This window comes from Heloderma suspectum, chromosome 5 (assembly GCF_057233095.1).
Source record: "Heloderma suspectum isolate Gila_16-S chromosome 5, 16-S_ref, whole genome shotgun sequence".
Taxonomy (NCBI): Eukaryota; Metazoa; Chordata; class Lepidosauria; order Squamata; family Helodermatidae; genus Heloderma; species Heloderma suspectum.
In genome coordinates this window covers 86,536,529-86,564,475 of record NC_139462.1, presented here as the reverse complement: position 1 = coordinate 86,564,475, position 27,947 = coordinate 86,536,529, and the positions used below count along the sequence as shown (strand labels likewise).

The 27,947-nt window shown below is 42.7% G+C and overlaps 2 protein-coding genes across 26 annotated transcripts in view; one reads left to right on the top strand and one right to left on the bottom strand.

The window, feature by feature from the left end:
* Positions 1-8,174: 8,174 nt before the first annotated feature.
* CENPU (centromere protein U) lies at positions 8,175-27,536 on the top strand. Of its 3 annotated transcripts, none has more exons than XM_084856585.1 (12): positions 8,175-8,392; positions 11,677-11,731; positions 13,687-13,804; positions 15,882-16,014; positions 17,081-17,153; positions 19,131-19,200; positions 19,520-19,643; positions 21,919-21,997; positions 23,071-23,118; positions 24,848-24,909; positions 25,373-25,526; positions 26,095-27,294. In XM_084856585.1, the coding sequence occupies exons 1-12, from the start codon at positions 8,298-8,300 to the stop codon at positions 26,212-26,214; spliced, it is 1,131 nt and encodes a 376-aa protein (XP_084712711.1). In that variant the 5' UTR covers positions 8,175-8,297; the 3' UTR covers positions 26,215-27,294. The 3 variants fall into 3 exon arrangements, with proteins under 3 accessions (XP_084712711.1, XP_084712712.1, XP_084712714.1); XM_084856586.1 differs by lacking the exon at positions 8,175-8,392 and adding an exon at positions 8,478-8,601 and having other exon boundaries at positions 26,095-27,536; XM_084856588.1 differs by lacking the exon at positions 8,175-8,392 and adding an exon at positions 8,478-8,511.
* Positions 12,138-27,947, bottom strand: part of PRIMPOL (primase and DNA directed polymerase) — a 42,904-nt gene continuing 27,094 nt past the window's right edge. For 7 of the 23 annotated variants that reach the window (XM_084856566.1, XM_084856576.1, XM_084856565.1 and 4 more), the window contains one exon: positions 26,302-27,879. In XM_084856566.1, the coding sequence (XP_084712692.1) occupies positions 27,559-27,879 (321 nt within the window). In that variant the 3' untranslated portion in view covers positions 26,302-27,558. Of the gene's footprint in view, positions 13,261-17,073; positions 17,137-25,523; positions 27,880-27,947 lie in introns of those variants that run through there. The other 16 variants (XM_084856574.1, XM_084856575.1, XM_084856572.1 and 13 more) reach the window with 6 other exon arrangements.

Below are 27,947 nucleotides of genomic sequence, written 5' to 3'. Positions count from 1 at the left end.
AACCAACCCTCCCAGGGCACCCCCTCCTCCAAAAGGAGGGCGACCATGGGCCTACTATCCTTTCCAGAGGGTGCAGATTGATTTTGCTGAGATGCCACCATGTAGGGGTTACAGGTATTTGCTTGTAATAGTATGTCAAATCACAGGGTGGGTAGAGGCGTTTCCATGTAGGAACTGCCAAGCTAAAACTGTTGTTGCGAAATTGTTACAGGAGGTGGTGCCCCGGTTCTCCCTGCCCGAAGTTATAGAGTCCGATCAGGGCTCACATTTCACCTCAGTTATTACACGGGGGATGGCACAAGCTCTGGGAGTAGAGTGGCATTTACATTGCCCCTGGAGGCCCCAGGCAAGTGGACAGGTTGAAAGAATCAATCGGAGCCTCAAGGAGACTTTAACCAAACTCCAACGAGGGGTGAAGCTCACTTGGGTTGAGGCTCTGCCAATAGCTTTAACGAAGCTTCGAAGGATGCCAAGAAAGGACATAAAATTGTCCCCCTTTGAACTGATGTTTGGGTTCCCACCTCGGGTACACTGCGGAAGGAGGGAGGAAGTCAAGTGGGAGGTGGGTGATCAGATGCTAAGGGATCAGTTGACTTCTCTACAGTCTGTTCTTTCACAGCTACGAGCTTATTCCGTTCCGTTTCAGAGACTGCCGTTAGATGCACCTATCCATCTCTTCCAGACGGGAGACGAGGTGTTGCTGAAAAAGTGGAATAAAGAAGCTTTAAAGGAAGGGTGGGAGGGGCCTTATTTGGTGGGACCAACCAGTCACTCATGTGTAAAGCTTGTGGGTTCTAGTAAATGGACACATTGCAGCCGGATAAAGCCATTTAAGCGACCCTCGCTTCCTTCTGTCACTTGGAAAGAATAGGAGGACACAGGCAACGGTCCTTTGCTCCCTGGCACCCCTCTGGAAGCTGCCAAGGACACAGGCGAAGAAGCCATCCAGGAGCCACAATCGCCTGTAATATACAAGTCACAACATCTGGGAAAAGCTCGGGTTCGAATTACAAAAAACTTGTAATATGAAGCAAGTATTGTGGGTGGTGTTGGTAATGTTAGTTAAAGAAATATTAATGTGGATGGTGATACCTCAAGGACTTGGGCTTGACAGCTTTAAGATAAAACCCCGAAATGTCACACCAACACCCCTCAGACCACTTCTGGTACAGATCCCTGAGAAAGAGAGGCGTCCCTGGAGAACCAGGTTAGGGATCCCAATAGCAGAGGAAACTGATAATGTGTGGTTAGAGTGGATAAAGTATACAGCCAAGTCTTTAAATAAGTCTGACTGTTTTGTTTGTGCCACAGGGAGATCTGTAGCAAAGGTGCTGCCCTTTCCACTGGGATGGGACACTCCTTCCCTCCTCACCTGCGTGATCCGTTTGTTCCAACACCCTGATGCATGGGGAGAGGAGGAATGCCAAACCCTCAATAAATTATACCCCCCACTCAAATCAAAGGATCATGTCAGACCTTCCACAGTCTTCCTGCAAAGAAGAAACCATACCGGATGCATACACCGAAACCTTGCAGACACAGAGGGGCGTATGGGGAACCTGACGAGTAAAGTAAGATGTGTTAATTCCACCCGCTTTAGGAATAATTCCCTTTCAATCCCACGAGCTGATCTCTGGTGGTATTGTGGTGGCCTAGAGTTGTATGAGATATTGCCCTCCAATTGGTCCGGAGCTTGTGGGTTAGTTCAGTTGGCAGTCCCCTTTTCAATTGCATACCATCCAGCAGAGAAGACTGGCCAACCCCGGCAGAAACGATCAGTAACCCCTTTTGATGATCAAATATATATTGACTCCATAGGAGTACCAAGGGGAGTGCCAGATGAGTTCAAAGGAAGAAATCAAATCTCTGCAGGATTTGAATCTACCCTGTTTTGGTGGGTGACCATTAACAAAAATGTAGATTGGATCAATTACGTTTATTATAATCAACAGAGGTTTATAAACTATACTCGAGATGCTGTAAAAGGATTGGCTGAACAGCTAGATGCCACCAGCCAAATGGCTTGGGAAAATCAGCGTGTTCTTGATATGATGTTAGCAGAAAAAGGAGGGGTTTGTGTCATGCTAGGTGGACGGTGTTGCACCTTCATCCCTAACAACACTGCCCCAGATGGCACGGTAACAAGGGCTTTGCAGGGTCTCACCGCCTTGTCTGAAGAATTAGCCGAGAATTCAGGGATTAACAACCCCGTGACTGACTGGTTGGAGAGATGGTTTGGAAAATGGAAACACCTAGCAGCCTCAATCCTTATTTCGCTTGTAGTGATGATAGGAGTTTTAGTGTTATTTGGATGTTGCATTATCCCCTGCGCTAGAGGCTTATCCCAGGGGTTAATTGAAACCGCTCTGTCAAAACAGATACTCTTGCTTTATTGTGCTGATAAAGAAACTCCGTTTTAAATGCTTTAAGACGTGAATAAAGACTTAAAGGAGGGAATTGTTAGAAAAAGGAGACTCCATAACCATTGGCGTCTCAAGTTACGTAAGAGCCCGAGTGGCGGGAAAATATAGGCGGAGCAAAAAGGGAATCATACTGACGCGCTCATGACTAACGGCTTGGTAAGCTGATAGTGACTGTTTATTGGATATTAACTTAGTGAGCCGATGTACTAACTGTTTCATTGGTTACTGGTAAGAACAATAGAAGCGATATGATATAAAGGGCTTTTGCACATGTGTCTCGGGGTCCAGACTGCTCTGCACCTGTTTTGCAAAACGTTCAATAAAATAGTGTTGGATCCACTGCTGCCTGCCTGGCATTCTTTTCTTCTAAACTGAAAGCAAGGACTTTTTATCTAACACTCTTAACTGTTTGTGGGCCACAGATATTTGCCATAATAAAATCCCTCACTGTTCCTGCCTCACCCAAAACTATTTGATTAAATTTTAGGTTTATTGAAGATACATTTCTCACCAAATCCTTCAGTTATTCTGCAGAGATTTAAATTTGACAAACAAATGCAGCAACCTGGAGAGGGTATTGCTGCTTATATTGCAGAACTGTATCATCTTTCTCAACACTGCAACTCTGGGAATCTTCTAGAGGATATGTTGAGGAATCGTCTTATCTGTGCGGTTTATGATGAAGCACTACAATGACACCTCCTGTCCGAGCCAAACTTGACATTTGCAATGGCTCAAAAAAAGGTATTAGCCAGTGAGACTGCATAACTATATGTCACAGAACTCAAGAGAGATGCAGAGGATGTAAATGCCATCCAGAGCAAGCAGGCTGAGAATTCTGGGCAGTAAGGTCAACAGAACAGAGGGGATGCACCCTCCATAAAATCTGCAGATAGGCCCTGGCTTACCTATTCCTGCTCAGGCTGTGGAGGGCCAGAACGGCACTCTCTGTGCAGATTCAAGGATGCTGAGTGCAGATTTTGCAAGAAGAAGGGTGACCTTGAGTGAGTCTGCCATTCAAAATCTGTCAGCACAAGGCCAAGGAACTATAACAAGGAGTTACTCCACCTAGCGTTTGATGGGGTTGATTATCCACAGGGTTAATCACAGAGAAACTCAACAGCTATATCACATGCAGAAGGTCTGTGGCAACAAACCTCATGATTCTGTGTTGTATGCAACAGTATTACTCAATGGCTGGATGTGCAAAATGGAAGTGGATTCAGGGTCTGGGGTATCCATAATTAACAGAAACACCTTTAAGCACGTATTTTCTGGGACCCTTGCTCCAAAGTTGTCAAGTCCATCATGCATTCTGCATAATTACAATGCAAAGAAGGTTTATATCATTGGATGCTGCACTGTAGATGTACAGTATAGCTCCTTCCAAAGGAAGATTTCACTTATGATTGTGGAGGGGCGGAGGAAAAACCTCTTGGGGAGAAATTGGTTCTCATCAATTGGAATTAGCATTCAAGGAATTCATGCCCTCACTACAGGTCAGCTTGCAGCAATTGTTAATAAATTTCCAAGGGTATTTTCTGGAGAATACAAAGGGAAGCCAGTGTCGATCCATCTGGATCCATCTATTGCATCAATTAGCATGAAAGCCAGGAATGTGCCTTTTGCATTGTGTGGAAACATTGAAGAAAAGCTTGAGCCTTTCATCAAGCAAGGTGTGACTACACAGACCCAGTGGGCTATGCCCATTGTGCCAGTATTAAAGCCTAATGGGAAGGTGAGACTGTGTGGGGATTACAAGGGCACTGTGAATAAGGCACTTAAGCAGCGTGCATACCCAGTGCCTTCTGTCAATCACCTCCTCGCTGTTCTTGGTCTGGCCCAAGCATATCAATAGTTGGTCATCGATTATTCTATAGCAGATGCCCAAACAATAATCACTCATCGAAGGGCATTCGGAGTAAAGCATTTGCAATTCAGAATTTCTGTGGACCCTGGACTGTTCCAACAATTCACGGAAACCCTATTTTCTGGAATTCCAGGCCTTGTACCACATTTTGGCAATGTCCTGCTCATGGGATCAACAGAGCAAGAACTAGTCCTACAATGTTTTGACACCTCCAGCATTCATGTAAAAAAGGATAAATGTAAAATTGGAATCTCCAGCATAACATTTTTCAGCTATTGTATTGATGTTTCTAGCATTCACCGCACTGATGAAAAAATATGTGCAATTCGTGATGCACCTGCTCCAAAAACAAAGCAGGAACTTCAAGCCTTCTTGGGACTTCTCAGTTTCTACCATGTGTTTCTTCCACAAAAGGCTACTATTGCTGAGCCACTGCATCGCTTGCTGGGAAAAGGGGTTCCATGGAAATGGACCAGTCAGCATGAGAACACTTTCCAGAATGTCAAATGCTTGTTGAGTTCAAGTTCTGTGCTTGTACATTATGATGAAAAACAACAACAACAACAACAACAACAACAACTACACTAATCCTTACCACTGATGCTTCTTCTTATGGGTTGGTGCTGTGCTAAGCCACAGATTTCCAGATGATACAGAGGCACCAACTGCTTATTATTCAAGGACTATGTCATCCACTGAAAAGAACTTTGCACAAATTGACAGGGAAGCCTTGGCTGTTATTGCAGAAGTCAAAAAGCTCCACAACTATCTCTATGGCCATGCTTTTGAAATGCGCACAGACTACAAGCCTTTTCTAGGAATCTTCTCTCCTGGTAAGCCTGCATACTATCACCCTGCATACAGCGCTGGAGCATTCTGCTCAATGCTTATGATTATACATTTGTCCACAAACCAGGAAAGACAATAGCTAATGCTGACGGATTGAGTCGGGTACCACTTCAAATTCCAGATGTTGTTGTACCTCCTCCACTGGAAGTCTTGATGCTAGAAGCCCTTCCTGATCCACCTCTTCAGGCTGATCAAATTGCTAGGCTGACTGCCTGTACTGGCTTGCGTTTTAAACTGAGTATGGAGGGGATGGCATGAGACATCAGCATGAGACGTCTGCTCAGAAGGGATGTCTGCTATGGGGAAACCATGTTGTTATTCCAGATAAGGGTCATCAAACCATCTTGACCATGCTGCATGCAGCTCATCCAGGGATTCTCTGCATGAAAGGATTGGCCAGGAGCTATGTCTGGTGGCCCGGTATTGACTCAGATATTGAAAAAAAAAGTAAATGAGTACAGTACCTGTCAAGTCACTAGGCAAGGGCACCTTTCTTTCCATGGGAAGTGACCAAGAAGCCTTGGTCAAGAATCCATATGGGTTTTGAGGACCATTTCAAGGAAAAACCTTTTTGGTTGTGATAGATTCCTACTCGAAATGGCTTGAAGTAGTTTTAGTACCATCACAAACAGCCGCTGCAACGAACACAGCACTGCACCACTTATTTGCAACCTGTGGGTTGCCTGAGACTATCGTCTCAGACAATGGGATTGTATTTACATCTGCTCAATTTAAAACATTTGCAGACAAGAACCTTATTTGGGCTGTCACCATTGCACCTCATCATCCCTGAGCAAATGGCCAAGCTGAACGGATGGTGCAGACAACAAAAGATGCTCTGAAGTGCATTGCGAGAGGAGACTGGCCAACGTGCCTTGCCAGGCTTCTCATTGCTCAACATGTTACTCCTTGTGCAACAACAGGAGTCAGTGCTGCAGATTTACTTATGGGGCAGTGTCTAAAAACTTGTCTTGACTGTCTCCATCCAGACTTAGCTGAAGACTTACGAAGCAAATGGGAGCAAGCTCTGGATGCTGCTTTCTCAGCTCCTACTCTCTGTTCATTTGCCCCACAAGATCAGGTGCTTTCTAGGAACTATGGTGCTGGACCGAGATAGGTTCCTTCCTCTGTCACTGAGGTCACTGGACCTGTGTCATCCATGGTCCAGTGTGTGGATGGATCAGTGTGGCATTGCCATGTTGACCAGCTGACAAGGTGTTCTGGCCAAAGTGGGTTTTCATCAGCAGAGGTAGCTGCTGAAGATTTATCTGGAACTGAAGGTCTACCTAGAACTGATGAGTTTCTCTCATCACCTGTTGAAGTGCCAGAACCACTAAGCAGTGGGAGCAATACTCCTTCCTTACCTACAACAATTACTGAAAGGAAGTCATCTGAGCAATCTACACATACTAGTCGACTGCAGAGACCGTGCCATGAGAGGGTTCCTCCTCTTTGGTTGAAAGACTATGATAGGTAAGGGGGAAGGAATGTTATGTATTTCAGGGGGTACTGTGGGTTAGTTATTGTTTTTGAACCTTGGCAGCGCCTGCAGAATTGGGAGCAGCAACAGTGGGTGGAGTTTCTGCTAAACCCTCACTTCTGTGTGTGCTGAATAAAGACCAGTTGTGTTTGAGGCCCACTGATTCCTGCAGTCAGTCCTACTACCAATACAACAGTAGTAATCATATCTAACCCATACTGGAAGAACTTTGCTCTGGCTAGCTTTACCCCCAGCACAATTCAGTGTGCTGTTTCTTACCCTTTAAAGCCCTAAGCAGTCTGTCATCAGGAGAACTTAAATTACCATCTTCTGCATACATCTGCCCATTGAGATAATCTCAGCTCTTCACCAGGTTCTCCCATTTTCAGAGGTAACGGGGTGGTTACTGAAGAGGGTCTTTTCTGTAATAGTAGCTTTGGAATTCCATCCTAGGGAAGTTAATGGTGCTGTTGCTTGTTGTTATTCAGATGTCAGGCTAAGGCTGTTTTATTTTCCAAAACTTATGTTGGCAATTCCTTTTTGTGTGTCAGTATAATTTTGTGAACTGTTGCCAGCTGTTTTATTGTTTTAGGCTGCAATCCTAAACACACTTAGGGAGCAATTGTATGGCCACTAGACAGTGGCTAGACGGCCATAGGATATGCTGTTTTCTGGGAACCAGCCTCAGAGGCAGCGTGGAACAGCCCCGTTCCTCCGTGCTCGCAAGAGGAGTGCGGAGGGGCCGGAAAGGGGCGTGACTGGGGACATTCCAGGGTGGGGAGATCGTAGCTGCCTGTACCACACATCCAATGTGTCGTACAGCAGCCTCCTTCCCTGCTCTGTGGTCCTGCGGCTAGACAGCCACAATCAACTGTCTAGCAGAAAAAGCAGGGCAGGAGAAGCGCGGAGGGAATGATCCCCTCCGCCCTGCCCTGCTTTGGAGAGGTGGTTGCCTCCGAGTTTGGAGGCAGATGCCTGTCTAGATAGGATTGCACCCTTACTAAGGAATAAGTCTGATTGAACTCAGTGGGATTGACTTCTGAGTAAATATGTTTAGGTTTACACTGAAAGTTACATTGTACAATTCTTCATTTTTTGTATGTTATTGTTTAAGTCTTTCATTTTGTTTACAGGCCACCTTGAAGGATTTTATAAATGAAAAGGCAGGTTATAGACTTCTGAAATAAACTAATCAATAAATAATAAAGTCATGGTATATTTAAAATTATTTGCAATGCCTTTCCATCTCTTGCTTTAACAAAAGTAAAATAGTAAAAATGCTTCATATATATACTATAGCAGATACATTTTGAAGATCAATCAACTAGGCAAGATTTGCTTGGGACGGAGAATTAGGGATTTTGATTAATTGAATAAATTTACATCTAACTAGCAACTAACCAGCGGAAACTAACTAGTTACTACCCACTCACTCCCCACCCTGGTGCTGTACCGTAGAGAAAAATCAATGCCAGATATGGAAAAACCGCGGTACCACCTATATAAACAGTACTGATATAACCCTATCAGTATAGTTTAGCCTCCTGCCACTAGATGGTGCTGCTCCTCTTGCAGCTAACAAGCTAACGCAGCCAGGGGTCTAAAACTCTACCGCAGAGGCAGCGGACCAAACCATCTGCCGAGATAGAAAGCGGGGTGGCGATACAGGAGAAGGATGAGTTACTGTTTTCATTCATCCCTGCCGACCAGTCAAGATCATGTAGAACAGAAGAGAAGAAAATTGCGTGTAGCATATACAGGAGGCTCTGGGTAAGCTTGAGCCGGATCCCAGCGGTTAAGCCCACACCCACCCCGCTCCCGTGTATCAAATGGGACGGCCCGGGCCCGGCGGTTTGAGTTACGACGGCGGGAAGCAGCAGCTTGGGAAAGTGCGGCGACCCTGCGCGCTTCCCCCCCCCTCCCCCACCGGCAGACGGGACTTTTCGGGGCTACTGGCATTAGGGTGGCGCGTGCGACTGGTGACTAACTGAATTAGCGGGAAAGAGCGGGGGGGGGGCGGGAATCGCTGCGCCGGCGCTAGGCGCGCAGGCAGAGGAGGCCCAAGGTTGAGCGGAGGGCGTGGCCAGGAGAGGGCGGGGCTGGTGAGCGGGGCGACGGCGGAAGGGCTACGGGGCAGCGTGGCGTAGTGGCTAGAGCGTTGGACTGGGAGCCGGGAGATCCGGGTTCTAGTCCCCAGCCGGCCATGGAAGCTCACTGGGCGACTTTGGGCCAGTTACAGACTCTCAGCCCGACCTACCTCACAGGGTGGTTGTTGTGAGGATAAAATGGAGAGGAGGAGGAGAATGTAAGCCGCCTTGGGTTCCTTGCAAGAGGAAAAAAGGCGGGGGAGAAATGCGATAACATACAAAATAGGGGATGTTGGCGAGGCTTGGCAACAGTTGCTGAGGGACAGCGAGGGCCGTCAAGGGGACACCTGTGAGCAGTGAAGCGTGACCATTGACGGGCGAGGCAAATAGGTGCGCCTGTATTCATCCGTCCATTTTCCAGTGAGCTTAGTACAGCATATCTGGACCTATTCAATTTTATACTCACAATTGCTCGGGGAGGTATTTATTTATTTGATGCATTTATATCCCATCTTTTCCGCCAAGGAGCCCAAGGCAGTATGTATGATCCTGCTCTCCATTTTATCCTCACAGCGACCCTGTGAGGTAGGCAAGGCTGGGAGTCAGTGACTGGCCCAGGGAGCTGACTGAGGGGGGATTTGAACCTACGAATCCCCAGCCCTAGTCAGATACTCTTAACTACTACACCACACTGATTCTCCCCACTACACCCAACATTTAATCTGCTTTGGGAGCGATCCTATGTGGATCAACAGTTGCCTCCAACTCCGAAGGCGACCGCCTATCCAATGCAGGGCAGGAGGAGTGGTGAGGAGCGGATCTCCTCCTTGCTCCCCCTGCCCTCCTTTCGTAGCTGGACAGTCAATTTTGGCTGTCTAGGCACAGGACCTCAGAGCGTGGGAAGTGGTGGCCAGACAACATTTGTCGTACTGGCATTTCTGACCCCCTCGCCTCAGCCCGCCCCCAGGAATGCCTTTTTTACTCCTCCATGCTGCTCTTACGAGCATGGGGCCAATCCACACTGCCTACAAGGCGGCACAGGAGGGGGTGGGGGTCGGTTCTCCGGAAACCGACCTAGGAGCATGGGCCGACCTATCCTATGGCCGCCGACCTATCCTATGGCCATCTAGCAGCTGACTAGCAGGCATAGGATTGCGCCCTTCAGCTTTCTCTGTGAGGTAGCTTCCTTTCATGTGGGTAGCTGACCACGTTTGTCTTGGTGACCTTTACAACAACCTTATGTGATCATTAAGTAGTACTATGTCCATATTACCCGTGGTGGTTGGGAGACTGAGAGATAATGGCTTGCCCTAAGGTCACCCATTGGGTCCATGGCTGGGCTTTGAACTGAGGATTAATAATAACCTATTTACCACTGTGCCAAACCAGCTTGCCAGTTGGAAACTGTGTGCTGGACTAGATGGACCTTTGATCTGTTCCAGCAGGGTATCTTCCAGTATGTTTGAACTGATGCTGGGGGCTATAGTTTATATGAAAATGGCAGCCCCATTTGTTCGTGTGTTTGCCTGCTTCACATATAAAGTGGGGAGTGTGTGTGTAGGTCTTAGCATTAAAAGGTGGGGGAATGTGAATCCTCCCTTGCCTTAGCTCTCCATTGCCTCAACTCTTCTCCCCCCCCCCCTTCAGCCCAGGCCTGATACCAGAAATGAGCAAGGCTGGGAGAAAGTGCTAGAGGTGGCAGATTATCATGAGATAAGGAAGGGCTGAGCACTCCTTACCTGTGGACCCCTTTTCATGTTAAAATTAGATCCTTGTCCCCATTGGTTGAGGCAGACTTATGAACAAACAACAGTGCTTTACATTTTCAGTGAAGCAGACATAAGAGCAAATGTCACTGCCACCATCATGAATCACTTGACTCAGATTAACCAACATGGGTGCAGTTTCAGACTTTAAGGAGTGGGGGAAGGTAACATATTTAGCTACCGGTTTAGTGCAGGGAACCAGTGTATAGGTCATATATAAGATACTCCTGAGGCATAATCACATGTGAAATGAAATGGGGAAGGGTGGCATTTGTCCCCCAATTAAGAAGCATCCCTGGTAAATCAGCACTGGCTTCTACATATCTAAGATGAGGGTTCCAGACCAGTATAAATGAAAAGGCTTGAACAATGGCAGTTAGTTTAGAAATTGAACATTTAATACTTTTTTGTTTCCTGCTAAGTTTGTTATCTGGGCTCCGTTTGTAAATAACTGGCCTACAGCTTCATGTAGTACATTTGTCTCTAAGAGGCAATTTGTGGCTGCTCTTGTGACAAACAGTATCTTGGATGTGTAAGGACAGGATGGTTACCATTATGCAGTTTATGCCTGCCATTCATGTGTCATACCTTGTCTAATAACATTATGGAATGTAGGTCAAGGGATGGAGGGGTCATAGAATGCTAGGAAAGAGCAAGGGGAGGAAAAAAAAGTCAGTTTCTAAATATTACCACGATGACATTTCACGTATCAATGAAAGCATGCTCTAGATTGCATTCAGCCATGAGGATACTAATCTATCTATATACATACACCAACACAAGAAAAGAATAGAATGGCAGAATCCACATGTAAAAAGAACAGCGATTTGTGCACTTACTGACAGTCCCAGGGATGTTCTGAAAATATGTGATATACTCCAAAGCTATGCAGGATTTTGCCTGCCAGTAGTTGAATAAAAGATTGTCTAGGACTGTTTCCAGAGGTGTGTGGTACCTTGAAGACTTTATTCTGCAATAAGCTTTCATGGACACTGTCCAATTCATCACATGCGTGAAGCGTCTAGGACTTTGTTAATCTGCTTTTTAGGGACCTCAGGTTTATTGCTCCTTAGAAGAAGATGTTCCATAGAAGAAAGTGTACTCGTCTAATAAATATTTGATACTGATCCTGCTGTAAGATATATGGATCTAAAAAAGAGGAGTTGTATCCTTTTAAGGTAATTTCTTTTACCTATTTCAGTAGTCAGAAGATGCCAAAGAGAAAAGCAAGAAGAGATAACAGAGAGAAACTGGGAGTAAGTGGCACATTTCTTTTTCAAGAAACACATGAGGCATATACCAGATGTATTTAATGCAGAGCCTTGAGTTGATCCATATCTCTGAGTTCTATAGTTTTATGTCACTAATTTTAAATTTTGAGTCTTTTTGCTTCAGATATGTAGATGACACTGACACCCCTGCCACAGAACTTTAAGCCAAGTGATTTTTTTGGAAGTACTGGTTGTACTGGTTGTCAGTGTGTACAATCCTATTTTGTTCTATTTTTATTCATGTGTAACTCAAGGTTGCGCTTATATATTTGTAAAGTCATGCATGCACACACACATATGCACATATAAGCACTGACACTGGTAAGTATATAGATTTACTGGGGTTAAGCAGACCGTGTACTTGGGAGCAGAAATCCAACTCATAAAAGGAGAAAAGATATAACTCAGTTTTATTGATTACAAGTATAATGCAATGGCATACAAGGCTATGCAATGTATTTGCCCCAATACAACTGCCATACAATTCAACTCAGTTGCCCACAAGGACCCAACCACAACAGGGGATATAATAGTGGTCACTTCAACCTAACTTGACAATTTCAGCAAAGGGGTATGGCTAATCTTCCATTCTTTTGGTGGAAGTGAGTCCCAACCCTTTTCTGGTCAGTCCAGGGCAAAGCTTTGATTATGGAACAGGCAGACCATCCTGGGTCAGTTGACCAGGGAGTCCTTTAAAAGAGATCTTAAATCAACATTACTAGAGCTAATTGTGTTTGATAGTTCTTGCTTGCTTGCTTAACTTCCCCTTTGTCTACCCCAACTTATATACTACTTTCAGCAAAGCTGTTATACAGAAACATAGGCTACTCCCTATGCTATTCTACAATACTAAGGTAATCCAAACAATGTAGTGATGTCAGCAAACCAATTCATTGAAGCCAGCAAGTCAATAGAGTAAGTTTAGAAGAACAGTTATGGATCCTAATCAGTGATTTCACAAAAGTTCAGCAACGTATCCTGTGACTCCAGTCATATTTAGAACTTCAGCAGCATCTTGAGCACTTAGGGCACAATCCAAAGTTGGAGGTTTACAAGCATCCTATGCAGAGTGGGAGGAGCGGCTTTGCCTCTGCACTCTTCCCACTCTGCATTTTGGGTAGACAGGCTTTTTTGCCCATCTAGATGGGGCATGTCAGAGTGGGAGGGAAGCAGCCTGGGGAGGCCTTGGGATAGGTTGTATCTCAGCTTCCCTAGTCCCCCTCCCTGCCCACCGGCACACCCCCTTTACTCCCTCTCCTAAGTCGCCTTTGTGGCTTCAGAGAGGCAGCAGGCACAGTTCTCTCCACACCAGCTGTGAAGTGGAGGGGAGTACGGATTCCTCGATCCACAGTTGGAGCTCTGTCTCTGACCTCGGATCCAGGAATCTAAATTATCCTATGGCCCCCCTGACTCTGTCTAGGGGCCATAGGATTGCTCCCTCCATAATGTTTTGTTCAACTTCCTCTTGGACAACGTTCTTCAGGTGTTCTTTTCATGCTCGTGGCCGTAGCTCCCTGCGAATATCAGTAGGTAAGTTATAGAAGTCTCATCACATGAGTAGATGTTCATCCCCATGCAAGCCCTGATCCATTGACAAAGGCTTTTTGCCACACTGTGTGTACGAAAAGCATTTTCTAGATAGTGCACCCTTTACAGACAGACCCTCGTCAACCAGATGCCTATCTTCAATGGAGGTCTACGCCCACTTACATACAAGCACGCACCCATGAATATATGTTCTTCACTATGTATATATTGTCTTTATTTGCTTTTTGCATTTTTTTATTATGAGTAGTAGTATTTTATTAAAGTATTTCTTTCTTGTTCTAACTGCAAAACTTGTAGTTTTGTTCAAATGTATATGTCTTTTATATACGAATAAATCTCCTTTTTAAGCTAGTTGTTACAGTTATGTTTTACTGCCCCCTCCCTCTCTCCAGGGGCACCAAGCCAAGTTGCACTCTCATGATAAATTGACTTCCCCAGAGGAGCCAGATGTGTCAAGTATTTTGAAAATTCCTGGAATTGGGCAAACAGAGGAGCCTGATGATTTGTTTGGTCAGTGGTCACATCTTACATCTTTTAATTTGATAGTATATAGTGGTTACTTGGGTTGTCAACTGATAAGAGGAATCTTAGTCTAGTAATAATACAAACTTTGATTTACAGCGCAATCCTACGCTTGTCTCTTCAGAAGTAGGACCCATTAAGTTCAATGGGCCTTAGTCCCAGGTAGAATGATAGCTAAACATTTTATCTCTAATAGTTACATGAATTGTCCCTAACTCTTGGCTCTAAGAATGTGGCAGAGTACTGCTAACTCTGTCTGAAAGAATGAGGAGAGAAATTTCATACTGTGGTTTATGGTTCCAGTCCAAAAATAAGATTAATAAGATATTGTGCAGAACCAGCTAATAACTCTTCTGAGATGTCCTGTATCATGGTGGAAGTGGAATGTATGTATGTATTTATTAAATAAATATGTAATAGGGAATGGGAGCATCTGGTATCTGAAATACCAAGCTATTTGAATTGGATCTTTATATATACAGTATTCAGTACAATATTTATAAATGTTCTGAAGTACTATTATATTTATGGAAAGTCTTGATAAGATATATTGTAGAATCTGTACCACCAAGATACCTATAGAGTCTGAGTTAGATTTAAAATGAATGAACAAATGAAGAGTAAAATAAATGATTCTCTGACCTGATACTCATTGATCACTGCTGCCCACTGTGGTGTGTGCCGGGCAGTTTTTGAATATTCAGGCCACAGCTTGTATCATCTGAACCTGGGCAGTGGGGGTTGTGTGAAGGTTGAACAATCCTTGCATAACCCTAGAACAGGCCATGGGTTACGCGGCGGTTGTTTAACCCTTGCACAACCCCCTCTGCCTGGGTTGGGACAACACAACAAGCCACAGCTGTGGCTTAATTATTGAAAATGGCCGCGCACACATGCCAGCATGCACCGCAGCCCACCATGGTTTAAGTAAGCTATGGTGAGCTGTCTGATTGTGTGAACCAGCCCTGTTGCTATAGCAGAGACAGGTTTAATTCATATACTATGAATGTGATATTGGATAGTTATTTATTTACAAGATTTATATACCGTTCTGCATCCAATAAACTATCTGAGCAGTGAACAATAAAAAGGGGAGGAGATGATGATGATAGAAATACAGAATTAAAAACTTTAAAAACAGCTTGTACCAATAAAACCTTGGCTGGTTAGTCAGGGAAGGCTTTTAAAAATATCCACGTGGATCTAAATCCATGTACGTTCATGAAACTTTATCATTAGCTATCTTGTCAGCTAGGTGTGTACTTTGTGTAAACAAAAGTCTCTGAAAGCTGATGTTCAGATGAAAGGCAGTGCAACTGAGTTTCCTACCAGCCTTCTGTTTTTAATTTTAGAACATTATAACCACCTATTCTCTGAAGAGTTCTTAAAGCCAACGCTCATGGTAATATCGCATAACACTTTAAAGTAACATACAGTAGAGTAACATCAGGGGCAGTCTCAGGGTTGGCATCACTGGGCACCTGCAGGGGCACACTGCCAGCTATCAGGACTTGCTGCTTTTACTCCTTGATGTATCTGCTTGTTCACCTGCCTCTTCCAAGCCTTAGAAGAGTGACAAGAGCAAGGGAAAGAAGGAGCAGCCTCTCCTTTTGGGTAGTGGTGAGGATTAAGTCCAGAGGTAAAAGGCAATTGAATGGGTAATGATGACTGGAATTTGGTCACTGAAAGACCACTGAGGCAGGACCACTGAAGGCAGTTTGCTGAAGAGGCCTGTAAAACCTGGAGCCGGCACAGAATGACATTCTTGCCAGTCTTCCTGATATCAATGTTTTGTAAGGAGATACGCTGCCTCCTAGCTGAATCTCTGCTTCATCAAGATAAATTGTGCCCCAAAGCTTGTGAACCACTTCAGGGCTGAGAATCCTAACACATTAAAGCAATCCAGAACTATTAGGGTCTGGAAGCGAGAAGCAGTGCAGCTGAAAAATCCAGACTTTTCTTGTGGTTATGTTTTTCTGACTCTTAGCCATGGGAAAGAAACAACAGGAACACCACAAATAAAATGGTATAGTTCATTACTACTACACTTTTCTACTTCATCTAGATCATCCTTTGCATAGCACTGCTGTGTCTGCTTATGAGGAGGAGGAGATGGACAAAGATCAGTGTTCAGAACCTGACGAGTCAACCAATAATTCATCTGATTCAGAACCAGCAAACAAAATTACAGTAGAAAGGTATCTCAGAAATAAATTTGAGGACATGTTTATCCTTCTAATGCCTTCTGTGTACCCATTCTGCATTCACTCATACACACTGCATTCACTCGCGGACCTGTTAGCCAGGCTTATAATATGCTAGCTGTACTAACCTAGGCCATCTGTTATCCACAGTATAGAACTCCATTCTAATCCTCATGAATGATTTCATGCAAATGAGAGTCACATACCGACTATGCCCAGTGTTTGGAATGCGTTTATTGCTAAAACCCATAGCCAAAAATATAGATGAGTGAGTATTGGCCTTCACCCTCCTTTACTTTCTATACATACCTCTATATTTCATAATATTTTTACTCTGAGGTATCTGTTGATAGACGGGTATCATAACTAATCTTAGAGAATGACTATAGAAATATTCCTAAATTACAGGATGATTAATTACAGTCAGTCCTTTATATAGCCAAAGGGCATACATATTGGATTATTTGTTTGGCTTTTTGTACTCTTCCCTGAGCCATCAAAACTGAATCTTTGGGTCTTACAATACCTTCCAGAGGGTGGCACATTTGGCCACCCTTCCCAGGAGATGCAAAAGGTATTCAGTCTTTGTAAGTTGTCTCAATAAATTAAGCTTCAGTGCCTATCAGCACGAACTGTTTCTGTGGAATATCTGATCCTTTAACCACTATGTAGCAGCTCAGATAGCACATTCACAATGCAGTCCTAGGCAGGTCTACTCAGAAGCAAGTCCCATTGATTTCAAAGAGGCTTGCTCCCAGGTAAGTGGGTGTAAGATTGCAGCCTCAGTCTTTCAGGCATGCACAAAACTAATCCACATTTTCTTTTTCTTGCCATTCACATGCACAAACACCATTTAGTTCACATACTCAGTTGATCATTAGTATACTAGATTGCTGACTCCTTGTTTCACTGAGCCGCCTCCTGGCAATGGCACACAAATCTTTTGTGACAACAGTGAAACTCCTTGGCAGGTTGAGTACTGGGAAAGGTAATGAGCTATTGATACCTTAATGTTATAACTGCATGCCAATATACATTGCATTATTTATAATTTTTCTAGTAAAAATCAGCCTACCTTGAAATCAAGAGTGGGAATAGACGATTCTGAAGAGGAACCTGTGAAAGAGAATATGGTACTTGTATTACTTTAAGAATATGTCCCCCTTTTTATTTTGGGAGAAGGGAGAAATTCAACAATAAATTTGAGAGGCGTTTGGAAGTGTGCAGCAAAATATGTTAGCTGCAACTGTTGTAGCTGGGCAGTATTTGTATGACTTCAGACTCAGCAAGAACAATTCATCTATTCTAGTTGAAATGTCATGCCAGCGAAATTCACAAGCAATGTTGATACTGCTACTGCATATCTACATGTGGTGTGTCCCTTAAAGTCATGGCTTGGTCTTAGAAATCTGGAAACGTATTAAATATAAAGTTGTTATAATTTCACTTTTAGAGCTGAACCTCTTTAATAGATTCATCCCAATCTATCAACTGTGACTCTTGTCAAATCTCCTTTTGAGTGCTCTAAAGTCTGGTAGCTAGAGAACAAGACACACAGTCTATGTACAAATTTTGTGCAGTAGGCACTGTATCTTTGTCAACACCATGTGTGTATAGCCTTTTGCTGTTTCTACAGTTCATAGACTGCAGAGGTTGCCTGCATGTTTTCAGGTTTCCCAGCAATCCCATGAGTGCTAGACATTTCTGTTAATAAGAACTGACATTCTTGGAGTTCTAATTAGCATTCTAAATTTGCCACTGTACAACTCAGGTATGTCCTATGTTCTCACTACAGACAGCTGCTTGAAGAGGCCAAATTCTGCTGATAGTTAGCATAAATGGACATAACTTGAGGTTTTTGTAATATTGTCAGTCTCTTATGTCTGCTTCTCATATTAAGGGTGCAAACCTATTGTGATAAGCAGCCGCCTCCGAACTCGGAGGAGACCACCTATCCAATGCAGGGAACGAGCAGTGCGGAGGGGATCGTCCTCTCCACACTTCAGCGGCCCTGCATTTGCAGCTAGACAGCGAATTTTGTCTGTCTAGCTGCGGGAAGTTGGAGCGGGGGGGGGGGGACGCATAGGAAGGGTCGGAACGGCACTTCCACCCTCCCCACCTCGGCACGCCCCCAGGAATGCCCCATTTTCGCTGCTCTATGTTCCTCTTAGGCGCGCGGGGCCATTCCACACTGCCTGCGAGGCAGCGCAGGACGGGTGGTGGCTGGTTCTCAGGGAACCGACCTATCCTATGGCCATCTAGCCGCTGACTAGCGGCCATAGGATTGCGCCCTAAGGAATTTGTATAGTACAAATTTACCTATAGTCTATGTAACATACATTTTTTTTATTTTTTAGCTGTTTGTACTTGCTGCAAGGATGCAACACCATTTGTAGCTCCCTGTAGCATGTACATGTATTGCAGACTACAGGGAATAGTCTGCAGGTGCATATTATGTACAGGTATATAAGTGCTATTTCCATAATTTGTAGAGCTATTCTTATACTGGGAAAATGTAGATTGTGTTCGTGCATGTAAAATAAAAGGCTTGCACCACATTCTCTTTCTCTTTAATCTGAGAATAATCACTTAACTATTTGCATTTAGAGATCAACAGAATTTACACCCAGTGCAGAAGACTGTAAACTGCCATCTGCACTGTCATTAAGGAACAGCTCCCCAGAAAGCAGGATACTGGATACATTTACAGATTTTGTGAAGAATTTGAGTGATTATAAGGTTACAAATTATCACTATGTCCCATTTGCATCACACAGCTATGTCCTGAGAAGCTTTGTCAGGCACATAACTGTTTTTTGTTTTTGAAAAGTATGTTTTATTCAAAAGAGCACTCACAGGGAGACGTGGGGATGTGAAGAGATAAGACACCCTAGCTTACTTGTCTTAAAGATATATTCACTGTGGTGCTTTCACTGCTGCAAATGGATCTGTGCAAGTTAGTGGGGTGCTGTTGCAAATAAGGAGATAATAAGCAGAAAACCAGCTTTAAATGTTGCAGATTTAGACAGACTTTATAATTGCTGCTCTTGCCTAATGCAATTAAAATGTTCTTCCAGGCATATAAGTGTGTCTGCCTTTTGTCCTAACAGATGCTTAGAAGAGCTAAACCCTTTGTGAAGAAGGAGGAGTCTTCACCAGAGATGGAGATAGATTACCCAGGTAAGGAAGTGGTCATGTGTTTTCTCTCTAAAGGTCTACATTCAACATTTCTCAGAGCTTAGCTAATGTATGTGATTCTAGAGGGACTACTACTCATGATTTTTTTAGCAACTCTGTGAAGCTTCAAGAGTTAGCATTGCATGATGTCAATTTTTTTCAGCTTCACAGCAAATTAAAATTTTATAAGATGCTGTCATATATGCCATTTATATCTTTGAAAGGTATCTTCTGCTTATAGCTGGGAATAATTTACGGGAGCTGGGGTGGATGGGAGTTGTAATACCAAAGTCTGCTTCAAAAACTCTGCTATTTTATTTAGATTTAGATGATGATCCACATTTGGTAAAAGTTTGGGACCCCAAAGGTCTGAAAAAAGTTGCCAGTCATGTCACAGAACTCGATGTTATTCTGGATGAGTTTGAGAAAATAACAGCAAAATACAAGTAAGCTGAGAACTCTATTGTGATATTCAACCTAAGATGTAATTCAATATTTTTTTAATCTCTGTTATTGACTGAGTTGCAGCTGTGTTTTTCAGACATTTACTACATAAGCACAAGAAAATAATCGTACGGTGTTATGAATAATTATCTTTTTGTGGAATATTACATGGCATCTGGTGTGTTATTCAAAGCCAGCAGGAGCAGAACACCAAAGAATCAAATTATTTTACCTTGATAATAATAAGATAATAAGATAACAAACTGTGCTTATCTAAACATTTATCTCCTCACCTCCAAGTTTAAACCTGAGGATGAAAACAGAACTAAGCAAATTACAGTTTCTTAAATAGTTGTGTGATAATAGGTTTATAGTAGGAATGCAACTGATTAGTAGCAATAATACAGTCAGGGCCAGAAATATTGAAACAAGGATAACAGTTTTGGCAGTTGGCCTCTGTACACCACCACATTGAAATTGAAAGGAAACACACCCAGATGGGAGCGAAGGCAGGACTTGCAGCTGTAATTTAAGGGGTGTGACAAAAGTGGGCCACTAACCATTCAGGAAGGACAGCCAGTGGCATACACCCCCCCCCCATCATTGGTGGCTCATAAGTAATGGAACAAATGGCTGACAAGCAGCTGCATGACCAGGTGTGGCCTGTTTCTTGGGTACCCCATAGCCAGTCAAGCAGATAAAAGGCCTGGAGGTGGTTCTGAGTGTTACATTTGCATTTGGTAGCTGTTCACTGGAACTCCCAACATGAGGTCCAAAGCGGTGGCCATGTGAGTGAAGGAGGCCATCATTAGGCTGAGGAAACAAAATAAACCCATCAGAGAGATAGCAAAAACAGTGGGAGTGGCCAACACAACAGTTTGGAACATCCTGAAAAAGAAGGACTTAACTGGCAAGCTCAGCAACAGCAAAAGGCCTGGAAGACCATGGAAGACAACTAAAGTGGATGACGGCAGAATTCTGCTCATGGTGAAGAGGAACCCTTTCACAACATCTAGCCAGGTCAAGAACGCTCTTGAGGTAGGCATGTCATTGTCAACATCTACAGTCAAGAGACAGCTTTATGAATGTAAATACAGAGGCTTCACAACAAGGTGGAAACCACTGGGAAAGCTCAAGAACAGACAGGCCAGATTAGCCTTTGCTAGCAAACACCTAAAAAAGCCTGCCCAGTTCTGGAATAAGATTCTTTGGACTGATGAAACCAAGATTAACTTGTACCAGAATGATGGGAAGAGAGAAGCATGGAGAAGGGACAGCTCATGATCCAAAGCATACCACATCATGTGTCAAACATGGTGGAGGCAGTGTGATGGCATGGGCATATATGGGTAGCAGTGGAACCGGGTCACTGGTGTTTATTGATGACCTGACTGCTGATAAAAGCAGCAGGATGAATTCTGAAGTGTATAGGGCTATACTTTCTGCTCAGATTCAGCGGAATGCTGCCAATCTGATATGCCACCGCTTCATATTGCAGATGGATAATGACCCAAAACGTACAGCAAAAGCTACCCCAGAGTTTCTCAAGGCAAAAAAGTGGGATGTTCTTCAATGGCCAAGTCAGTCACCTGATCTCAAGCCACTAGAGCATGCTTCTCACTTCCTGAAGATAAGACTGAAGGCAGAAATACCCACAAACAAGCAGCAGCTGAAGGCAGCTGCAGTAAAGCCTGGCAAAGCATCTCGAGGGAGGACACTCAGCATGTAGTCATGTCCATGGGTTCCAGACTTCAGGCAGTCATTGACTGCAAAGGATTTTCATACGGTATTAAAGGCGATCCACAAATTTGAAATGATGTTGGTTTGTTCAATCATTTATGAGCCACCAACGATGGGTGTGTGTGTATGCCACTGGCTGTCCTTCCTGAATGGTTAGTGCCCCACTTTTGTCACACCCCTTGAATTACAGCTGCAAGTCCTGCCTTCGCTCCCATCTGGGTGTGTTTCCTTTCAACTTCAGTGTGGTGGCGTACAGAGGCCAACTGCCCAAACAGTTATCCTTGCTCCAATATGTCTGGCCCTGACTGTACATGCTTTAAAATGGCAGTTGAGTAAAATCCACTTTTCTGCTTTAGAAGTTGCAACAATTTTCAGTATAAATACTTTAAATTGTTTTGAGCACGGTCTGATTTTTCTCCTTTCAAAAGATAATGTTCAGTAGCTAGAATTTGTTTCTTTCAATATACAAATCAGTTCTTCATGTTTGTCAAGCACATATATGTTTACTATATTGATGTGTATGTATTCCTTTTTCAGAGAAGGAGTGGAACTGAAGTTATGTAGGAAAGCTATTGATAGTTTTTGTATTGGGTTCAGAGATCAACTCTTGAATACTGTAAGTACAATCCTCTTTATCGTCATATATACTAATTGCACTTCCAATATTCTGAATGCCGGTCCTTATATGGCCCATCTATACACAAGATGGAGGTATTGGCAGTCTTGGGGAAACCCTTACGGTTGCAGAAGCAGTAAAACACTTTAGTTTTGGCTACTGCAATATTAAAACGATAGTTATGTATGAAAGATGTTTGTGATAACAAATGATTTAACACTTCTATAGGCCACCTACATACTTGCATATCCTCAGTTGAAAAGTTAATGTAAAACTGCTGTGGGAGCATTGCTCGAAGATTGTATATAAATCTTTTCAATAAATGAAACTTTGAATCATATTTCCTCTTGGTGAGCATTGATTCTTATAAATTCTTGACAGGGAAAATAAATGCCACAACATAAGACTTAATCCTTCCCTGTAACAGGGAAGGAACAATGGAAACTAAGTAACTTTCCACAAATTATGTATGTAACTGTAAGCTGATGCACCACCCTAATTACCTGTGTGACCCTCAGTGATGGAGGAGCCTGGATGGTGTCCCAGAAGCTGAGAGCTCACCTTGAACTTTAAAATCCTGCTTGACACCTATGTGTAGACTTACCAAGGCTGCAGGATCTGCATTCCACTTGGCCAGGCATAGGATGGTGCAGGTGGAGTCTTGGAAAGGGCCCCGAAGGAGGAGATGCTGGGTTGTGGAATAAGGGAAGAGTTGCAGCATTGGCTGTCTTTATTATGAGTAGACAGCCTATTATTGGCTGCCTCTTCTGCCCATTACAGATAGTCACCCCCTGTCACCCCGCCAGCAGTCTTGATCCCATAGCTATGAAAGATACACCTGTATGGAGTCTAAAAAGGGGGGAATCACTTTTCTGGAAAAAAATCTTTAAAAAATGTGTGAGCTTATCTGTGATTGGATATCCTTTCCTCGGGACCTTAACATCTAGAAAATGTGAATTCTACCAATCCCAGCCCTCACAGTGACATTTTAAAACTATATTTACTCTTTAATCCATTATGTTATTAAATCAACACATTATACTATATGACTAATTTGTGCATGTTTTAATCAGGTTACAGGTGCTGAGGAATTAAAAAATACAAAACTGAAAAATGTAAAGGTAAACAATTCTGTGTATCTTCTTCAAATGAATAGATTATCTCCCAGTCTAGAGGAGAGAATGTATACTGGATTATGACATTTCAGTGAAATAGACCTAGAGGTCAGTTGCAAAATCAGTCCTTCACAAGTATGTCTTGCATTGGGTAGCAGTCATTATGGAGTGATTTTTGGCTCCAAGACAGTACACTAAATGGCATACTGTCTTGGAGCCCACATTCATTCTCTCTCTCTTGGGTTGTTTTGGAATGGGAGGGTTGGGAGAGTCTCTGTACCAAAATGCTCGGTTTTCTTGCATAACTTGGGAGTCAGGACACTCCGGTCCTCTTCCTCTCACTATTTGGGTGTCTAGGTTTAATGTTTGTTATTTTGTGTTGAAAATACAAGTATGTAGAATTGCAAGATTGGCGTGCTTTATCTGAGAATAATAATTTTACAGTTTTCTCCTTTTATAGCAATGGTTTTAAACCTCAGGCCCATGGGCCATATTGAGCCAACCTGAGGTCAACAGTTTAGCCTTCTGGGGTTCCCCAGGTGGCCATGCTCTCTTGCTTTGACCACCAGTCATTGAGTGGTTTCCCAGCTTTTGCACATTCTCCCCATCCCGCCCTTCTAACAGGTTGAAACCCTTTCCTAAGGCTGAGTTTGTTTATTACATTTTTATACCGCCCAATTGCCAAAGCTCTAATTACAGCAAGAGATTTTAAGCAAAAATACCCTTGTATTTTGGCCCTGTACCTTTGCTCCCACCCACCACTGGCATGCAGCCCCCAAGAGATTCTCCAAAATTGAATTTGGCACTTAAGCTGAAAGAGGTTCAGCACCCCTCTCTTATAGCCTTATTTTGTGTGTTTACCTGTACACAGGGGGACTTAAATGAGGTAGAGGACGGGATTACATATGCTGGCCCTGCCCCCTATGTCTCCAGTCTCCACCCTTCCCGTGCTGGGCAGGGAGGTCTGAAGGGGCCTTGTACTCACATTTGCTTGAACATAAGTAGAACATCCTTTCAGACCTTATCATTCAACACAGAAAGGTCAGGGACAGAGGGGCAGGGGCTTGTGTGCAAAGGGAAGTAAGGGGCAGGACTAGTGTAGATAGCCCTGTCCCCCTACCCAGTTTAAGCTCTCACGTGTTCAGACACATGCCTGAATGCAGCTAATCGCTGAAGGCAGGCAATAGATTTTAGTGGACAAATTTTTAAAATAACTCACCAGCACTAAATACTATTAATCTGATTTAGAAGCTATCACATTCAAATACAGTTGAACTATTTGGAAAGGGGGGGATATAAATACTTTAAATAAATCTCGTTATCCCCCCAGTACATGGCAGATATATTCCAGCCTATTAAAATTACCAGGAATTAACCACAAAGGGAAAACATTATCTGCAGATGACTATGAATATGATACAAAAAAAGTACATTATAATTATAATGCAATCTATACATGTCAACTCAGAAGTAAGCCACATTGAATTCAGTGGAGCTTACTCCCAGGTAAGTGGGTGTTGGATTGCAGCATTAGTAATTTTTGGGTTCTAAATATTTCCTGTTTCATCTTGACTTCAAGCTTTGATAAAAAGGGAAAAATCTATTTAAATATAAAATATGTCCATTTTATTCTTTAGAGTGCAGCAACTTCTCCATTATTAAGGAGTACAACTCATAAGACAAACAGTTAACTTTTGCATTTCCATTTTAAAACTACACTTTACTGGCATTACAGATGGTCAGAGCAACAAATAAGAAAAGGCAGCGTTTGGTGGAAGTTAAAGAAGAACTAATTAGGTATGTATTTATTGGCTAAAGTATTACATAAAACAACCTGACAATAGGTTTTAAGTTTATTTAACTTTCAATTGGATCAGAAGAGTTCCTATATTACTAAAGTCTAAAGGGCCTTCTTATGCCAGTCTCTTTGGTATACTCATGTTTATGATTGATTGTGATTAGTAATATTTACATTGCATCATGACATTTAATCCAGAAGACTTCCCCAAGCTTAGCACCACCCACCTTGCAGGCATTTTGGCTTTAAGTTCTATTTATGTATTATTTACTACATTTCAATACTGCCCAACAGTCAAAGCTCTCTGGACAGCTCACAAAAGTTAAAACCATAAAACAAGCCATAGTGGCTTATTAACCACCCTGCGATCGTGTGAACCGTGTCACTAACTTAATCAGTTCAGAGTAACTTGCAAAAAAGAGAATTTATCAAGGCATAATGCTCACACGCTTATGTTTGTAGAACAGAGCCACAACTGAAGAAACTGGAGAGAGAATATGCTGAACTGAAAGGAAAAATATCCTCTCTCAGGAATGCAGTTCAATTAGTCACGGATTTAAAGGATCTTCAACAAAAATATGTTAATGAAAGAAAGGAAAACTCACAAAAAATAGTAGTAAGTACATTTTTAATGTTTTGATACGCTGCAGTGTTTTACTACTCTTAATTCTCTGCCTGTTATTGCAGTAGAAACAAAATTACATTTAAGGTTAGCTAATATTTTGATTCAGTAGCACCTGGAAAATTAACATGGGGAAGCTTAGCCCAGCCGTATCTCTGCAGTATCCCCAGCACAAGCAGCTAGGCATTTCCAGGGGAATGGAGGTCTCAGATGTATTGCCACCAGAGGTACAGGGTAGTTCTACTACATGTATGCCTGGCTTTAGTCCCTTGACCCTTAAAAATAGCTTTCATACTGACCATTTCTCTAGTCTGAGACAGTGGTAGTGAATATGTGGGTGACTACCTCTGTGAGACAGCATCACTTTATATATTACTACTGAAATTTATATGTTGCTTCTCTACAGAAATTGACGTGTTTAGAGCAGAGGTTTCCTTAAGTAAGTTTGGTGATTGAAACAATTATAGTACAAAGGGATAGACCTAGTGAGAAAATTAGTTCTCAAAGGGTTTAAATCAGTGCTTTACAATAAAATTGCCCTTGCCCTTCCTTTTTTCTGCAGTATGGTGTTTCTAGCCTTCCTGCACTTCTGCTGGAATCACGAAGAATTTTAGGAGCAGAAGGTCACTTCAGAAATATCAATGCAAAATTACAACAATCTTTGGATCTGCAAAAGGACTAAGCATACGCAATATAAATGACATTTTACACTGCTACACTTCAAATATTTGACATCTAGCAGTAATTGAAGCAGGGAACTCAAGTATTAATCATTTTCCATAAAGCCTTTATTAAGATACTAAGTGGCACACCCACAGGTAATTTTAGTCTTACTTAACTAAATTGGCATAAAGACCAATGAACAGTTTGTCAAATATCACAAGGGGAGAACATATCACTGAATCAAGAATGTATTTATTTAGTAACTTTTGTGCATGGGGGAAAGTCACCTTAATGGCTTGCCCCACCAACACTGACTTCCCTGCTCAATCTTCCTGTCATGAAATGGAGATGCAGGGACAGAAAGAAACACCCTAGCAAGGAGGAATCATCTCTGAACATTATAGTAGTAAGTGTTCATTTTACTACATCAGGATTATGGGACTGTTCGCATGATCATGACAGGAGAAGTAGGCCACTGTGGCTTATTTCCCCCGCCGCATGTGAGTGTGGGGTGGGGAATTAGCATAATTAACGTCAGCAGCATGGCTTGCCATATTATGCGAATCTGGTGAGCATCGCTTGTTGCTGTGGGTAACAAGCCTCTGGATGGCTTACCACACCACAAGCCACCTTGGCCAGGTTCGCATGACACAGCAAGCCATGCTGCCAAGGGTAAATATGCAAATCTGTCTGACACAGGGTGGTTAACAAGCCATGGTGGCTTATTGATAGGCCTATGATCATGTGAACCAGGTCTATATAAATAGTATAAATTTACATCAACCCAGTATGTTTTAATTCTGATGTTAATTATGATAGTCTAAAATAGAACAGTCTAAAATAAAGAAGCTTGTCTATTCTTCTGTCAATCAGTTCTACAATCCTGCATTTTATGCAGAACAGTGAACAGGCTGCTATTTGAGAGTTCTGAGGTATGACTGCAAATACTACTAGAATTACTTCAATACTAGTACTATTTATTTCATTTTAAAATACATTTAGTACTCTGAACAGAATTTAACATTTTAAGTGTGTCACTGCACTATGATAACATTGTGCTAAGCTTGCATGATTAAAAGCAATCCTATTTTCATAACTGGCATCTTGGTGGTTATTTAATGGAACCCATATTTCTGGCCATAAAAATCACTTCTGAAATGAGAGCGATATTTTAGAAGCATTCACACACCAGTCTTCAGCAACCACAGTGAACATTTAGAATTTGTTTTCTAGTGAATAGCTAATATTACAGTGACCTCTTAAGAAAACATGGTTAATTGTATGGCTAACATGCCTGTCTACTACCAGCAGGATCTATGACTGATAACACTTAATTCAACCATGCCTAACTTACTGAGTATACTTATTCTTTGATTTCTTTAACTTCATGTTTTCTTAAAGCATCTACTAAGAGCTCATCAGGTATTTCATCCACAATCCAGGTCCTCTGTGGCTGGAAAGTATTAACAGCTTCAGCTAGTTCCACATCTTCAGAAGCTTCGAAAAAATAGATGTCGTTCTCATCATCCCATTCGACACTTGAACTTTTCTTAGCATCTGATTCCCTGTTTTCTTGTACTGGAGTTAAATACGTGTTGTCTGTTAAGCCTGTAGGATCATAATGTGTAGTTGCTTTTTCTTCAATGTTCCCATTTTCATCCATTATATATACATATTCTTCATCCTTTAAACCAAACAATTATTTCAGAAATAACACACATGGGGGGGTATACTTTGCTGATATTTTATAAA

Excerpts from the sequence above, each read along its gene's own strand:
- CENPU (XM_084856585.1), top strand. The coding sequence starts at position 8,298 with ATGAGTTACTGTTTTCATTCATCCCTGCCGACCAGTCAAGATCATGTA. Across the intron at positions 16,015-17,080 it reads AACAAAATTACAGTAGAAAG|TAAAAATCAGCCTACCTTGA; the intron begins GTATCTCAGAAA and ends TAATTTTTCTAG. Across the intron at positions 25,527-26,094 it reads AAAACTCACAAAAAATAGTA|TATGGTGTTTCTAGCCTTCC; the intron begins GTAAGTACATTT and ends TTTTTTCTGCAG.